This window comes from Argiope bruennichi, chromosome 4 (genome assembly GCF_947563725.1).
Source record: "Argiope bruennichi chromosome 4, qqArgBrue1.1, whole genome shotgun sequence".
NCBI classification, from domain to species: Eukaryota; Metazoa; Arthropoda; class Arachnida; order Araneae; family Araneidae; genus Argiope; species Argiope bruennichi.
In genome coordinates, this window is record NC_079154.1 from 46,031,018 (window position 1) to 46,049,599 (window position 18,582).

The window sequence follows — 18,582 nt, forward strand, 5'->3', positions numbered from 1 at the left end:
TTTCTCCTTTATAAATATACAATATAAAAGAAGTTTGAATCAACTTTATAATTTCTTAGATGATTTCTCCTTTATAAATGTACATTATAAAAGAAGTTTGAATCAACTTTATAATTTCTTAGATGATTTCTCCTTTATAAATGTACATTATAAAAGAAGTTTGAATCAACTTTATAATTTCTTAGATGATTTCTCCTTTATTAATGTACATTATAAAAGAAGTTTGAATCAACTTTATAATTTCTTAGATGATTTCTCCTTTACAATTTACGTGATAATTTATCCTTAATAATTTGAAAGATGCTAGAACTTTGAATTCTCTTTGTAGTTTTTTTTAATCAATGCATGTGCGCTGTCAATCCAAAATTTTCATGACGTATATAAGTGAAACCAGGTTACTTGGAGGTTAGTTAGAGGAAAAGAAAACAAACAAACAAAAACACCAGAAAATAAATCTCGAATTTTGAAATGTAAACATATACACAGAACAGTAAATCTGATAAAAAAAAATCCTAAATGCTACATACAGACCTAAAAAAGCAAAGTTACTTTTTTAAACGCGATCCCCTGCATTCCAATTTTTTTCCCTTAATTTTACTCTGCCTCTGGTTTCAGACCACTTATTTTTTTCCTTTATTTTTTCATTATTTCCTTAATTTTCTCTCTTTTTCTCCTTCGCTTTATATCTATATTTTTTCTCTTTGTCTTTTTCTTTACTGTACACTCATGCATTTTCTCACACTGTCTCCAATTATCTGAAAACTGCTAACGACATAGCTAAGGGAACGTCATCCTAAAAGTCCCTTTTCATTGCTGCTCAAGACGCAGGCGATAATTGCATTCGTTTTCGTGTTCCATCTATCCCCTACCTCCCTTGTCTTTATTGGCCTCCGCCAGACAATTCTTTATTGTTAACGATAATGTATGCAGGAAGACTCAAGTATTTCCTCTGTTATTATTTTATTTTATTTTCTTAAATTCATGCAGTTTTTAGTCTCAGTTTTTTTGTTTTTGTTTTTATTATTACTTTTCAAACAGCAAAATGATGGGAAAGAAATATTTTTTTGACAAGTTTGTTTTAATTGATAGGAACTGGAGCCTCATAAATAGGATGCAACAAATGGGAACTGTGCAGTATGGGATTTTTTTTTTATGGAAAACTGAAATTTAAATGACCCTATTTTCCAAATCTATTTGTTTGAATGCTATTAATAAATACATTAATGGAAGTTTTATTTAATGGTTTCATCAGCAGTTTTTAATTAATATCTGCAGATATTTTATGGCTCATTAAAATGAGGCATAAAAAACAATATGGCTTGTGGTTATCTTTGTGACTGCGTGCTTGTTTCTTTTATCTTCAAAATATAAATATTTTATATTTATTAATAAATATATGCTTATTTTCGAGTATTACATCAGTCTTTCTGAAGATCAATAATAAAGATGAATGGAGCTCTCTACATAGATGGTTTGATAAAGAGCTATCAAATTCGGCACAGATATATTTTGCAAAGTAAGAATATCCACTTCGCAACGATTTTTTCAATTTGAATTAACAATTCGAACTGATTCCACACAAGGTGAAATCATAGTGTTTTTCCTTAATAATTTCTAAAAATATTCTAAAAGCTGATTTTTGCACCCTTTTAATATTTAAATAATTTTTTATGATATTACTTTAATTGTTTTGCAAAAGCTTTTTTTGAATTTTTTAATTTCTTTAAATTTTTTCCCATAATGTTTTAAAACAGATTTGATTGTTGCATCGAAATCCATACGATTTTCTTTGTTTCATTAAAAATTTAATCGCGTTATTTTCTTTTAATGCTAAAAAAAGAGAAAAAAAAAAAGATTTTGTTCAATATCTGAGTAGTTTATATGAAGTATATTGAAATATTTTATAATACTGCGAAAATTTGAAGACAGATGAGTGCTACAGTGTTACTAAAAGCACTCTGAAGTCATATGGCTTGATTATATTACAACGCAGTGAATGGAACAGGTGTAAGATTATTAAATTGACATCGTTTTAATGCCAGTGTCAATTTGTTGTTTAAAAATAGTCTCTTAGTGGAACTAAGAATATAAAATTAAACATAACAGATTTAACTGAAAGAAAATGCAGTTGATATTCCCGGCGAATCAGCTGTTCGCTAAAGGGAGCTTGTAAAAATATATTTGAAATAAGAGAAGTGGTGTAAATTCAATTCAAACAATATTTAATTCGTATATCTCCATTGAATAATAAAATGTTTGTAAATTAGGGTTAAATTTAATTTGGAAATAAACTCGCATATACGTAACAATCACTAAAGAATAAAATAAAACATGGGAAAATATGAACTGCATATAGAAATCCCTTTTGCATTTTATATTATTATTCTAAAGACCATTATTGAAGCAGATAATTTGGGCCGTCTTTTCTTCTTGGAAATATTGCAAAATTGACATCTCTTTTCTTTGAATAGAGTCGCATTAAACAATAAGAAAGGTCACATCGAAATAATTGCTTTTACAATGTCAAGAGGAGGGGAAAAACTAACCTAGTTTAAAATTTATATTTCTCGTTATACTAACAACAATGAATTTGCGAATTATGGAAAAAAAGAAAGAAACAAATGAGATATATGAAAGCCAATGGGTAATATTTCACCCCCCCCCGTGATTTGCAGTGATTACTGCACTTTTTTTTAAAGTAGTTTGCTATGAGAAAACTATTTATTGCATTAATTATCTTTCTCATGACTCGATTTCTAGAAATTTATGCCGACCTTCACTGATTATAATCCAGCAGAATTCTATTTACCAAATGGGTTATGTTGCAAGGAGCTCAAAATCCTGGATTAAATCATAGAAGGGGCTATTCAACTCAAAGAGGGTGGAAAGAATGGGGAATAGAAACCTTTATTACACAATAGTTTACTTACATTTAATTGAACTTTCAAATTGGACATTTAAAAAACTAGAAGAAATAGCATTCTCATTAAGACGAACAACTTTTTCATTAAACGATTTTCGGCCGTTGCAGTTCCTAACTCTAATTTCTATCGACTATTTTTAATATGATCTATATTGTCACTTAAAAAAATAAAAATTTAAAAAAAATCATAGAAAACGCTTATTTTATTTCCTCATCTTGAAATTGTTTAAAATAAAGTGGACTGAAATAAATTGTTTGAAGAAAATTTACTCAATAAATTTAAAGGAACATAAAAATTTACTGGCTACAAAGTGCATTAATGATCAAAAAGTTGTTCATTCATTAATTAATTTGATTATATTTTATCAGAATTAAAGTGATAATTTGAGTTTTTTTTTCTTTATTTCACTTTTGAAGATAAATCAAATCATTTTCTAATAAATTATTCTTTCCTTTTTATCTGAGAAACAATTGAATCTATCATCCCTTTTCTGTTGGCCTATCGGGATTTATTATTATTAATATTATTTTAGCTCTTTACATCTCTTTTCGTATTGTATTCTTCATGCATCTTGAACCCATGTGATCATTTTTGATCATACATTTTGTAGCGATTCTGAATCCTGTGTTCTCTTTTCCTTCTCTAAATCCGAATATTGAGCTCCGAGTCACTTTCATATAACTGAGATATTCTTCACAAATATTTTCACTTTTATATAACTGAGATATTCTTCACAAATATTTTCACTTTTATATAACTGAGATATTCTTCACAAATATTTTCACTTTTATATAACTGAGATATTCTTCACAAATATTTTCACTTTTATATAACTGAGATATTCTTCACAAATATTTTCACTTTTATATAACTGAGATATTCTTCACAAATATTTTCACTTTTATATAACTGAGATATTCTTCACAAATATCTTCACTTTTATATAACTGAGATATTCTTCATAAATATGTTTATAATCAGAGAAATTATAATAAATTTGATTAAAATATTTGTCCATGATGTTTTTCTTTTATATAGGAAAACATTATGGGCAAACATTCTTACCATTAATCTTGATGTGAACGGTCAGATGACAATTTCTGATGATAGTTCCATACATAGACAATTAATGTACCGATAAAATATAAGTAGATTTAGAATTAAACACCTTACATCAATGACAGTTTCAATAAAATTAAAAAAAAATAAATGAAATTAGCAGAATATACTATGATGCAATTTGATGGAAGAAATATGCTTATATTAACCATTTTCAGAACTAAGAATGCTTTTTTTATTTATGAGAATTTTAGTTAAATTTTGATATTTGAGACTCTGTAAAATGACCATTAAGGCCCAAATCAACCCTACAAAAAGATCTATATAGTCATAATAATTAATATTTAAACAATACACTGGAATAATCCATTAAACAGGATAGTTTATATTTAGAATAAACTTAAATGATTTTGCTCCGAAATTAAAATTGTAACCAAATAAACACAGGATTATGGACAAGTATTACAAGAAAAGTATATTACATAACATATTATTAAATTACGCTGAAATATCATTTATGATTATTATTATCGATACAGAATCATTTTGAATTAAATCACTTTTACGATTATTTATAATGCTTTGCTCTACATTTTTATACGTAATATAAGAATTAATATATTGCATGTGAATTACTTAGCCTTACAGAACAGCGTGAAAAATTTGACAAAGCAACATTATATTTTTATTTTCTCGCATACCTAGTATAGAGAAATTATAATCGTCAAAAAATTCGAACTCGACATTTTGACGAATCTCCACGTTTTAGACATCCCTGAGCTCGAAAAATGCTGTTTTAGGAAATGTCCATCCGTCTGTCTGTGTGTCTATGACAAATATAACTATGGGTCTGCCTGTCTGCACTTTCAGAAACAAGGAAATGCGATAATTTCAAACACGCAATGATTCCAATATTTCAAATTTGGTACGGGATTTTGTGACTACAAGTGCAGTTTTGTGCCAAATTTTTGTTTCAATCGGTTGAGAGAAAACGTGTCTAAAACACAAATTCGATTTGTGAATATTATCAACACATGCCTGGGATTAATCGCCACATAAATCTCTAGGGACGACACTATAAATTGAGTAAAAGTGATAAATACATGCCACCAGTTAATATTTCGTAGCTATTGTAAATGGCTGCATATAAGGCGTTCTCTGTCATGACAAGTTTATTAGAGAGTGTGCGAGAAAGTTTTGGGGAGACAACTCCCTCTGATTTTTCAAAGTTCTGAAGAATATATAGTAAAATTATGACTTCATAATTGTTTTTCATGTCCAGTTGAATAAAAAAGAATATTGAAATTTGATACATATGTGTTGCCTAGAAATGAACAAAACATTTAAGGAGATATGCTTATGCCTTTTAAACTAGACAAAGTGCTGAATTTTTAATTCAGATTTCTTCTAGAAATATTTTTTAAACTGACTAACTTTTATTTTGTCTGTAACAGAAAACAAAAAAATGGAGAAATGGTGTTTAATATCTTTCTAACATTAAATGACAAATTCTACCATAATTAAATATCACATTTATGTTTAGTTTATATAGTTTTCCATTTTATAGTTTTAATTCTAAAACACAAATGGTAAATTACTATTAGCATAAAATTGCGGAGATATTATATCTTCTTACAGATAATCAAAACAATCTTTGCAATGTTTATCTCAAAACCACAAAACCTTTAAAAACAGGTTTCTTTAACACATTTACATATTTTGCTGTGGATTGAAATTTATCAACAAGCAAAGATTGCAAAATTATGATTTGAAAGATATTTTTTATGTCTAGTAGGAAAAAGAATATTACCATGAAATTGTGATACATATACCTGGAAATGGATAGAAAATTTAGTCATGTGCTTTATAAGCTGGACAATATGCTGGATTTTTAGTTGGAAATCTTTCTAGAGATATTTGGAAAGATTGCTAATTTTTAATTTGCTTGTAAAGGAAAACAGTGAAATGGTATTCATAAATTTACAACATTAAATGACAAATTATACCAAAACTATTAATCATATTTAAACTTAATTTATGTAGTTTTTTCCTTTTATAGTTTTAATTCCAAAACACAAATTACTTTTAAATTACTAATGGAAAACATAAAAATGCTTAGATTTTATATCTTTTCACTGATAACCAAAACTTGCAATCTTTATCTTCAAAACCTCAAAACATTTTAAAACAGATTTCTTTATCACATTTAAATATTTTGCCGTGGAATGAATTCCTCAACAAGCAAACACAAAACAAAAGGATGGCTCTTTCTGTAAGTCAAAAAGAACGAAAAAAGAGAACGGAGCCTTAAATAAGCGTAATTAGAATTAATTGTCGGTCCATTTTTATTCGTGGCCCACAAATGCACAGATGGGCATTGTTTTCATCAACGGCGGTGTTTCTGAAGTAACTTGTTTACGCTTAAAACATTTCTTGAAAGAAAGAAACTGCATATTCCACCATCCACACACAATGATGACAAGTACGGGAAGCGACAGACAATGGTGACAATGCTTTAAAAGAATGACTAAGTTGGTTGAGATTTGCTTTTTTTTGAAAAAATTAGATTGTGTCGGGGAATAGTAAACGTACTGTGGAGCCCCTTTTTGTTCACAAAGTTTTGTAAAAGATGCGACTGGAAAATCACAATTTTGTTGGGTATTTTACATCTGGACTTGACAAACCTATCAATTTGGTCCCTTTCATCCAATATGAGCTGAATACTAGTTAATAAATTTGATAGTAGAAGTTTTCCTTCAGTTTTTCTATGGCCTATTCCAGTCTTTGTTTACTACCAGGATTGTATTATTGTGTATTTTAGAAAAAAATAATATTATATATATAAGATATAATTATCGTGTTGATTTGTAAAAAAAAGAAATAATGTAATTTTTAGTATTTCATACATTATTTTTAAATCAGTATAATGATTTTTTGGCGTTTAAGAAATGATATACAACTCTTCCAAATATTTTTATTTTCATAGTTTTGACCAATAATAGAGGTAATTTTTACTACTTCAAAATTTTACGTATGGTGAAATTTAGCTGATTAGAAAGATTTTAGTTTGGTTTCATTGGTTATATAATTTTTTTTCTAGTTCTTTTAATTCTCTATTCATATAACGTTAAAATGTCGTTTATACCACGGATTTAGTTGATTCGAAATCTAAAATAAAATTATTTCTGTTGGTTAAATGCTTCCATATCTTATGTTTCAGATGACCGTGGATAATTTTTAAAACACTTAATTCTATACCTTTATTCTCATACAATGTGTCCAATAGAAAAAAAAATCAATATATTTTTTTTCAAAATTTAGAAAAAGTTTTAATATGTTAATAGAGAATTGCATAATTTATTTTGAAGTTACCTTATACTATTTGATAGATTCAAAACGCTATGTATTGTTCTATTAAAATTATTAACTGTTCATTTATTTTTATTAAATATGTTGCATATAAAATAATTCCTTATTGCAATTGTTTACAAAAAATTTTATTTTTTTCTCATTGTTTTAATTTTTATGCTCAGTTTTATTTAGTACGGGTTATCTTATAATTCGATCAATTTCGAATAAGTGAAGTTTCACTACAATAAATTAATCTCTTGAATACGTTTCGCAGCTGAGAAGCTTCATGCATTTGCTGTTACAGATGGTCAGTTTAATTCATTATTCAAAAGTTTTTTAAATATCTACTGTACTTTTTTTATTGTTACGAATCTGTTATATTGTTTACTTGTCATATTCAAGATACAGCTAGAAGAACGAATTACAGGAATTCTTAACAGATTCAGGTAGATAAATGAAGAAACATGAGATTTACTAATCAAGATAATTGAAAATGAGGCACATCTCACAACTTACTTCAGAAAGAATTTGGGCAAGTCTGAAAGAAATTATTGCACAACAAGTAAATAATTAATAGTCATTGTAAATTCTATAGAACACTTCCATCACTACTTATTATTTAGTTTCCTGTTATTTGAATTCATTATTTTCTAATAAGATGTTTATTTTTTTGGATTCTAAAGTACTTGTAGGATATATCGCTCATTGTATCAAAGTCTTCAAGTGATATGATGCAATTTCAAATCCAACATTGTTTCTGCTAGTATCTTTCTAAAACACCTTGTGTAGAGAGCTGCAAATATTGCTCGAATGCCGCGAAAAAAATTTGAACTGGAAATAGATGTTCTAAATTTTCAGTACATAAATAAATACAATAAATTTTAAATTCCATCGCTTTCCATTTAAAGTACACAGGAGGACATTTATTCTTGGGAGAAGAAAATTATTCACTTTCGTAATTTCCTTTACTTTCCTGTAATAAACACCAAATCATGTCATGTAATAAATACCAAATCATGTCTTGTAATAAATACAAAACCAATCTTTTTTCTTAGGAAGCACAGTAGACAAAGATTGGTCAATTATCCCATTATCAGACGCTCATCTTCTATCCTTACAAGAAGCAAACATCTAGGATGTCACTTGATTGATGGATGATCATCTGTATTAATTTTATCTTATGTAATATTTCATTCGCCAGTTTCAGCTTTACAGATAAAAAAACACTCTCAGATATGATTTAAATAGATTTATTTCGTATTTTTTTTAACAGCGTTTTGCTAAATCTTTAAGATTCTTTAAAAACATGTGGAAATAGTGAAGATTTTTAAGAAAAAGTGATGTTATCCGCTGTTTGCCCAAATGTTGTAGTAATAGCTTTTTATTCTATAGTCTTGGGTTTATTATCCGAATTAATTTAAAACTGAGAAAGGATCAACGAATTTTGTTGCCCAAGAATATCTAGGAAATTTATGAAGGAAAATCCGTTAAAGTATGCAATAATTGTAGAAAGTTATTGGATTAGACATTCTGATCTCGCTATTAATATAGTCCTTTCTTTCGTGATAACAGAGCAACAACTTTGAATTGTACGCGCTGTTTGCAAATAAAGGAATTCTATCTTCCTATGTTTGCATCTCGTTCTTCAACAAATGCAAAAAAGGTAAATATTTAATGAAAATACAGTATGAAATACATGGATCAGTTATATTAGTTACGTAAACCCAGTTTGAAATGATGCATTCAGTTATCATTGTATCGTTGGTTTTACCAGAAAGGCCAATTAAAAAAAAATATTAGGGATGCAGTAAGTTTGTTGTGCTTTTAGTTATTTGTGCAAGAATAGCTCCTGTTGGATACCAGGCCTTAACTGTAACCAGTTTTAACTGTTAAGAACTTTCCCTTCTCACCACGAGGGGTTCGTTGACTTCCTCTCGATTTGGCGGCAACCAACGAACGCGTTTTATACTCTTCTAACTTGTAAATATATTCTTAATCATGTAACCTATAATCAAGTAACTATTAAAATAATATCTTAAAGAGAAGTTCCCCATGTTAATGAGTCATACAGTCACTGAACCTGCCACTAATTAGATATCTTGAGATTTTCAGCTGCAGATGGAGACAACAACACCAGTATGTAAACAAAAAGAGATTCCAACCAACAAAACAAAGGTAAGCGCATTTACTTGCCTTTAATTTAGAGATTGTTTGTGTTGGAATATTATTTGGCATCCCTGCCGGGATAATTGGTGTGGTTTATTCCAATTTAGAGCTGAAAAATATATATTAGAATTTTGAACTGATTTATTATTATTATTGAATTTATATATTATTGAATCTTACTGAATATAAATTTCGAACTGTTCAATTCTAAAAATGGATGATAAAAGTGGCAGGTTAAGAAAGAAACGGGGAGTATTGAGAACATCTGTTACCAAAATTTGTAAAACTATTGAAACAGAACTAACGAAAACAGATGTAAATGTCGATATGTTAGAAGAAATGTTAGAGCAGCTTGCGGTTGAGTCAAGTGAATTAAAGAATCTAGATTCACAAATTGAAGAATTCGTTTCCGAGGACAAATTAGAAAAAGAAGTAAAAGAAGTATCGGAATACACCCAAAAAATTATAACTTGGAAATTTAGAGCGACCAAAAAAATTCGCGAACGAACAAAAAATGTTGATTCTTTGAATGTTCCAAGTTCCTGTTATAAAGAATCATCGAACATTAAATTGCCAAAACTTGCGATATCTAAATTCTACGGGCAATCAAGTTTATGGCTTTCATTTTGGAACTCCTTTGAATCAGCCATACATGAAAATGATTCATTAAGTGAAGTCAGTAAATTTAATTACTTAAAAGCACACCTAGGTGGTTCTGCCCTTAGTACCATAGAAGGATTTGCATTTACACCAGAAAATTACGAAATCGCCATAAAATTACTTAAAGAACGCTTCGGAAGATCAGATGTTCTCATTAATACCCATTTGAATAATTTACTGCGTATCTGCCCATTAAAGAACTCAGATGATATTGTATCATTCAGAAAAATGTTTGATAATATACAGACAGAAATCCGATCTCTTGAATCTCTTAATGTTTTGAAAGAAACCTACGAAAACCTACTTTGCCCAATCCTGTTAAAATGCCTTCCCCCCGATCTCGTTTTAGAATATAATAAAAACATGAAATCGGATAAATATGAAATAGATGAATTGCTCGACTTCCTGTCTCTTCAGCTGAAAGCAAAAGAACGATCGTTAATGTATGCTTCTCCCGTGAGTTCGAAAAAAGAAAAGTATTCATTTCACCCGTTGCGTTATGACTCAACTAGCGGAAAAATAAATAATCCTAGATGTTCCACTGCAAAGAGATTTAGCAGTTCAGAATTGATTAGTTCTGAAGTAAAAATAAAAACACCGGAATGCTTATTCTGCAATAAATTTCATGATGTTGTTGATTGTGAATACGTACGTACTTTAAGTTTGGAAGAACGGAAACGTATACTGTCTAAAAAAGCTGCGTGTTTTATTTGTGCAAAGCAATTTCATGTTGCTAAATTTTGTAGGTCAAAAATAGTTTGTACTCTCTGTGGTAAAAAACATTTATCCATATTATGCAATCAAGATAATTCTGTTCCGAAAAATAATACCCATTTTAATGAAAGTAAGGATGAGAATAATCTTTTAAATGAAAATTTCACGTTGGCGAATAATTTATGTTCCAGGGAGGTTTATCTGCAGACTTTAATTGTTAGCGTCGAAAATAATGATTTAAAACACTATGTTAGATCGATCATTGACCTCGGGAGCCAGAGGTCGTATGTCAGTAAATACGTAGCGGATGTAATGAAATTGAAGTGTCTTGGGGAACAAACGGTGACTCATGGACTTTTCGGAGGACTGAAAAGGCGGGAAAACCACAAGATATATTCCATTAAATTGCGTAATACAGAAAATAATTTCTGTTGTAATGTAGAAGTAATGGATCAGAATAAAATTTGCACTTCTCTTCCCAAATTAGATTCTAAAAACATCGAAGAAGTAAAACAATTGGGTATATTTGTTAGTGATATTTGCTTAGATGAAAATCTTTGTTTGTATGAAAACGATCCCAAGGAGATTCACATATTATTAGGGGCAGATACGGCAGCCAGATTATTTACAGGAGAAATTAAAAAACTTTCGCCTGATCTAATTGCGATGAACACCAAGTTAGGGTGGACAGTTATTGGAAGATCAGGAATTAATAAAAATGATAGTTCCAGCACGCTAATGTCGCTACTTGTCAACGACGTAAATATATCCGATCTTTGGAGGCTTGATACATTGAATATCAATGACCCTGCGGAAACTCAAAGTAGAAAAGAACTAGAAGAAGCGGCTAAGGAACATTTTGAACGCAGTGTAACACGAGATAACGAGGGGCGCTACATTGTCAGTCTACCGTGGATACATGATCATCCACCTCTTCCTGATGGCAGAAAGTTAGCTGAACGAAGACTTAACAGTTGTATTAAAGCCTTAGAACGTGTCGAGAAGCTGGCCGATTATGATGATGTTTTTCAGGATTGGCAGAATGAGGGTATCATTGAAGAAGTTGATCCTATGCAAGAAATCAAAGAAGGACAGCATTTCTTACCTCACCATCCTGTCTTCAAGGAGAATTCGACGACCAAAGTTCGACCCGTTTTTGATGGTTCAGCTAAAGAAAAGAATACACCTTCTATTAATGACTGCCTCGAAAAGGGACCAAATCTTGTAGAACTCATTCCATCTCTCATAAATCGCTTTCGTGTTGAAAAATATGGAGTGATATCTGACATTAAGAAGGCCTTTCTGCAAATTGGATTACAAGAACGAGATAGACCATATCTCAGATTTTTATGGAAGGATAGAAGAAAAGACGGAAATATCAAGATCCTGCAGCACAAAAGAGTTGTGTTCGGAATCTCCTCCAGTCCTTTCCTTCTAGGAGCTACATTAGAACTTCATTTAAAAAACGCCCCAGATCATCTCAAGGAAACAGCCCAGCAACTTATGAGGTCCTTCTACGTTGATAATTGTGTTTTCAGCGTCAACAGAAGAGAAGAACTCGCTAGATTTATTTCGGAATCACAAGCACTATTATCTACTGCCAAGTTTGAACTTCGAGGGTGGGAGCATTCTCCTACTGAAGACAAAACTGAAGAAAGGCAAGAAGACCGAAAGGTTCCAGTTCTTGGGCTTCTGTGGAATTTACCAAAGGACACTATATCTCTAGATTTGAAAAGTTTGATGAAAGAAGATAAAGGACCTATTACAAAAAGAAAAATCCTGTCAACCGTTCATCGAATCTTTGATCCGATAGGATTTTCTTGTCCAGTGACTCTAGAGCCCAAATCTTTGTTGCAGGAATGCTGGAAATTGGGTCTGTCCTGGGATGCTGAACTCCCTCTGCTGATAACTGAAAGATTCGAACGCTGGAAGATGAAGTTACCGAAATTGAATGATCTTGAAATACCAAGATGTGTACGTGAGGACTTTGCAGAAGATTCCAAATTTTCCATCCATGTTTTTTGTGACGCAAGTCAGAGTGCCTACGCTACATGTATCTTCTTGAGAGCTGAATCTGCTGATAGCACGTCGTGCCAGTTAATACAAGCTAGAAATAGAGTTGCTCCTTTGAAAAAGATCTCTATTCCACGCCTAGAACTTTTGTCCTGTACTATTGGTGCTAGATTGGCAAAAGCAACCATATCCGAACTTGGACTTGAGAACATACCAATCTTCTACTGGTCTGACTCTATGAATGCTTTGTATTGGATCAAAAGAAATGAGAATTGGGCCACGTTTGTTTACAACAGGGTACTGGAAATCCGTAAACTCACCAATCCTGAAGACTGGAGGCACATAAGTGGAACATTAAACCCAGCTGACCTTCCATCACGAGGTTCCAATGCAGAGGAACTTGTGAAATCTCTTTGGTGGAAGGGTCCAAATTGGCTGAGAATGCCTATAGAAGATTGGCCTGTTTCGGAAACTATGCCAGATTTCGACGTTGTAAACTCCGAAAAAAGAAAATCTATTGTGTCTGTCACTAACACCACGACAGAGCAATTAGAGTACTTTTCTAAGGTATCTTCTTTCCGAAAAATGACCAGAATCACGGCTTGGATTTTTCGTTTTTATAAAAATGCTAAAACCCAGAAAAAAGAAAGAAAATTCGGTACCCTAGATTTTGAAGAAGTAGAGGCTGCAGAAAAGTACATTTTAAAACAAGTTCAAAGTCAATGTTTTTTGGGGAATGAAAAACTGAACTTACAGACATTCCTGGATTCAGATGGTTTATTAAGAGTAAAGACCAAAATTTCTCAAAGAAGTGATCTACCAACATTTAGATTTCCAATTTTGCTGCCTTCAAAGCATGATGTTATTGGAAAACTTATTTTTGAAAAGCATGTTGAACTTAGTCATGCTGGGATACAGATTTTGATGTCGAGTTTAAGAGAGAATTATTGGATCTTAAAAAGCAGGAAGACAATACGTCAAGTTATAAGGAATTGTGTAATATGTCAACGTTTTTCATCTCGGCCATTAGAAGTAGCAAGTGCTCCACTACCCGAAGATCGCGTCAGAGATGCTTATGTTTTTGAAGTAGTAGGAGTTGACTTGTGCGGACCACTATATTTGAAAAACAAAAGCAAATGTTGGGCTGTACTTTTTACATGCGCAGTTTATCGCGCAGTCCACATCGAGCTGGTAACTAGTTTATCAACAGATAGTTTTATTCTAGCTTTACGAAGGTTTATTTCTAGAAGAGGAAGACCAGCTACAATTTATTCAGATAATGGAACCAACTTAGTGGGTACTTCTAATGAGCTGAAATCTGTTGATTGGGTGAAAATACAAGAATATGCCTCAGTAAAGAAAATCCTATGGAAATTCAACCCCCCATCAGCCCCATGGTGGGGCGGATTTTGGGAAAGGATTATAGGTATGTTGAAATCTATCTTAAGAAAAATTCTTGGAAAGGCCTCCTTACAATTTGAAGAATTGTACACTGTACTATGTGATACTGAGGGCATTATAAATTCAAGACCTTTGACATACTTAAGTGAAGACAATGAGGACCTTATAGCATTAACAAGCTATGTTTTTACAAGATGTAAAAGAAATAGGAGTTCCAGATATAGATCAAATAGATGCTAAGAGAATGAATAAAAGATTCTTCTACAGGCAAAAAGTGTGTCAAGATCTCAGAAAACGTTTCAGAATCGAATATCTTGGACATCTTAGAGAATTTTCAAAGATTCGTAATGAATCTAAAATTAAAGAAGGAGACATTGTTCTCATCGGTGATAGTAACGTCAAGCGAATAAATTGGCCTTTGGGAAGAGTCATCAAATTATATCTTGGAAAAGACAAGAAAGTTCGTCTCGTGGAAGTCTAGACCAAATCTGGGTCTTTCCTACGTCCAATCCAGAGACTTTTTCCTCTTGAGGTCAGCCAAAGTGAAAAATCTGCTATCCCGTGTCTCCCAAAGAGTGATTCTCCATCCACAATGATGATTCCTGATGGTACACCTACCTCTAGTGACTCTCATGCTGTTTCAGATGTGAGACAACCAAGAAGATCCCGTTATGGCCGGCTTTTAAAGCCCAATGCTCTCCTAGACTCATTGGTTTGAGTATCTAAAGTCTTTACGAAACTCAAAGGTGGGAGAGTGTTGGATACCAGGCCTTAACTGTAACCAGTTTTAACTGTGAAGAACTTTCCCTTCTCACCACGAGGGGTTCGTTGACTTCCTCTCGATTTGGCGGCAACCAACGAACGCGTTTTATACTCTTCTAACTTGTAAATATATTCTTAATCATGTAACCTATAATCAAGTAACTATTAAAATAATATCTTAAAGAGAAGTTCCCCATGTTAATGAGTCATACAGTCACTGAACCTGCCACTAATTAGATATCTTGAGATTTTCAGCTGCAGATGGAGACAACAACACCAGTATGTAAACTAAAAGAGATTCCAACCAACAAAACAAAGGTAAGCGCATTTACTTGCCTTTAATTTGGAGATTGTTCGTGTTGGAATAGCTCCTATTCCATCATTATTAGCTCCAACTAAGACAAACAATATTACAGCATACACAGTATTGTTTCTTTTCCACTTAAGTGAATCGCTAGAAACAAAGAAAGATTTACAGATCCGTAGCAAAATATAATTAATTCTATGCTTCAGCAAATTAAATCCGTTTCAAACGCAAAAATATTTTCAAGTGAATAAATAGTCCCAAGAGTTAATAACACTTTGAATTTTTTAATGTAACATATTTTTTTAATTATTATTAATTGAAATGTATCTGTCTTTTAATGTAATTATTTATTTATTTCTACAGAGAACAAATGCAGAAAAATGTTTTTACATGCAATTATATTTTTTTTCTATGAATAGTTAAATGCATAATATACGAAGATCATTTGGAAATGGAAAAGATTCAAACGATTAACAACTAATTTGTTTAAATTTGACAATTTTTAATTAAATTTTGTAAAAATAGAAAATTTATATATAGGAAAACATAACTTTCATTAGATTTTATGTTTTGTGTTTAACCCATTAAAGGGCCATTTTTTTTTTCTAGGAATGTCTTATTAAAATTATTTCGGAATTGAGATAAACTTAAGAACAGAATTAATCCAATTTATTATATAAATATAATAAAATTCATTAATTAATTTCGTTATTTAGTATCTATATAATAAATCAAGATGCATCAATTTGTGTGAGATTTCTGCTTTTTTGAAAACTTTGATAATGTATGCCAACCTACATAATTTCATACACTGCTGAATTTCGTGGGAAGTATACTGTCTATGTCCCTAGAAAGGGTTAATAAATACAATATATATAAATAGTGTCACAAAATTAACGCAAGATTTGAATTTGCCACCATATGTGCAGTAGAGTGTAGGCAACTCTATTAAAAAAAACCATTTGACAGCTGATGGTTTAAGATTAGTAAAAATGGAGAGTTACACGATAGAACAACATGTTTCCACTGTTGAAAAATATTTCAAAAATAATTAAAATCTGGACAGTTCATAGACAAATGACACAGAAGTGACAAAGTGCCATCCTCAGTTACCTTATATGCTAGAGAAATGATCCATGTGACTTGACTATTTGATTTAGAGTGCAGGCAACTCTATTAAAAAAACCATTTGACAGCTGATGGTTTAAGATTAGTAAAAATGGAGAGTTACACGATAGAACAACATGTTTCCACTGTGGAAAAATATTTCAAAAATAATTAAAATCTGGACAGTTCATAGACAAATGACAGAGAAGTGACAAAGTGCCATCCTCAATTACTTTATATGCCAGAGAAATGATCCGTGTGACTTGACTACTTGACTAATCGGACACCATTGCTCTCATTCTCCGAATGATATCATTTTCCTGTTAGTAATTACTAACATGTTATATGCAGCATTTTTTTGTGATAGAATGATGGGAATATTCTGATATATTGTCATCCCTCCTCATAACTGCTGGAAACAGAGAACATATCCTCTCGAAAAAGAACCTAAAACCTATCTATTCTGGCAAAGTCATAAGCAACCTTGAAAATAAGTTACGACGATAAGAAATCTGTCTGCAAAACAACAATGTATTATTTTCTTTCCTTTACAGAGACAATCCTCGAATTGAAAAACTCAACAACGCTGGTGGAGAAAAATGTGACTCGGTATCACACTGAAGATATTTTACATGGCATTGCAAAAACTGAGAACTTTTGTTCAAAGATCATTTATTAAGGCGGAATAAAGGCAGGCAAAGGAAAAGTTGCGCGACTTGGAGACGCACACAGATGAAAAGAGGAGCAAATAGAGAAAGTGAGGAGAAAAAATGATGAAGTGAGACATCGGAGAAATTAATGATTTGGAATTGTGGTAGTTGGGCGGCAGGGCTGCACTGAGACTTGTTAATGCCTCCACCTTTAAACTGCCTGAAGCAGTGCACACTCCTTAATTCCAGGACGACGGGGTTGTATCCATACCGAGTAAGAATCATTTCTTTCTTCTGGTAATATTTATCCACAATGACGAAATATTGAATTCAAATGCCTTCGATTCCTTTTTGTGAAAAAATAAAGTATTAAAGAAAATGTGTCTCCTTTTTCTTTAAACAATGCCTCACAAAAAATATGGTACCTTTCTATCTTTTGCTGATATTGTTTGAGTACAACAAGGTAATGTTGTCTTCATTATTAAAAATATTTCACGCTTTGAAACAAAAGGACAGCACTTGTAATACTAAAAGTACTTTGCAGATTTCATTTATACATATATATATATATATATATATATATATATATATATATATATATATATATATATATATATATATATATACATATATAGAAAAGCCATCTCATACCCCCCCCCCTCGTATCCGTGACGATTCTGGTCATTGAACTGTTTGGTGGACATGTTACTGGAATTTCATTTTAATACCAAAATATTTACAGTAGAAAAAACAAAAACAAAAATGACTATATACAGAATTTACAAGCATATGAGAAATGATTCTGAGATGAAACCGTTTACAAAGATTTTCGACTTTGAAAAATTATTTGGAATAATAATATGCATAAAGATAAAATGAGTGAAAATATACATGAATTCTGTATATTTTCACTCATTATTATCGTGACATAGTTGATGAGAACGTAGTTATAAAAATGAAATGAAAAATAATTTGGTTGATGAAAACGAAGAGAAATCTGTTTGATTGAAATTTATGTATGCAAATGTAAGATAAGAGACTGTGGTGCTTGTGTTTCTCCTTAGTCTTTGTGAACATGACACTTGATGTTGAGAGCTAGGAAGGCAAGAATTGATCTTTATTTTTATGTATAAAGTTAATATGCATGGCACAGAATTCGTTCTATTTTCTCACTTCAAGTCAACTAAATGACAAATATCAAAAGTAAACAGGCAACGTTTCAGATTGTTTCATTGAACGGTTTGGCAGCTGTACTTATTTTAATGCTTCGCTTAGCTAATTAGTGATTTTTCAGAATATTATAAACGTGCTAGATGGAATACTCGCCAAAACCTGTATCCAGTTAGAGGAAAGAAGGAGTAAAAGAAATTAAGATAATAAAATTAGGTGGTAAACAGAAGTTTTGATCGAGCTCGTAAATTGGTTTTATACCTTGATAGCCCAGTATTTCACTTGTGGTTCTCAAGTG

The 18,582-nt window shown here is 31.2% G+C and overlaps 1 protein-coding gene across 1 annotated transcript in view; it reads left to right on the plus strand.

The window, feature by feature from the left end:
- The window catches only part of LOC129966238 (uncharacterized), a 28,251-nt gene extending 13,245 nt beyond the window's left edge, over window positions 1-15,006 (plus strand). The window contains exons 3-4 of the mRNA XM_056080652.1: window positions 11,362-13,454; window positions 14,863-15,006. Coding sequence (XP_055936627.1) covers window positions 11,362-13,454; window positions 14,863-15,006 — 2,237 coding nt within the window. The remainder of the gene's footprint in view (window positions 1-11,361; window positions 13,455-14,862) is intronic.
- Window positions 15,007-18,582: the final 3,576 nt, after the last annotated feature.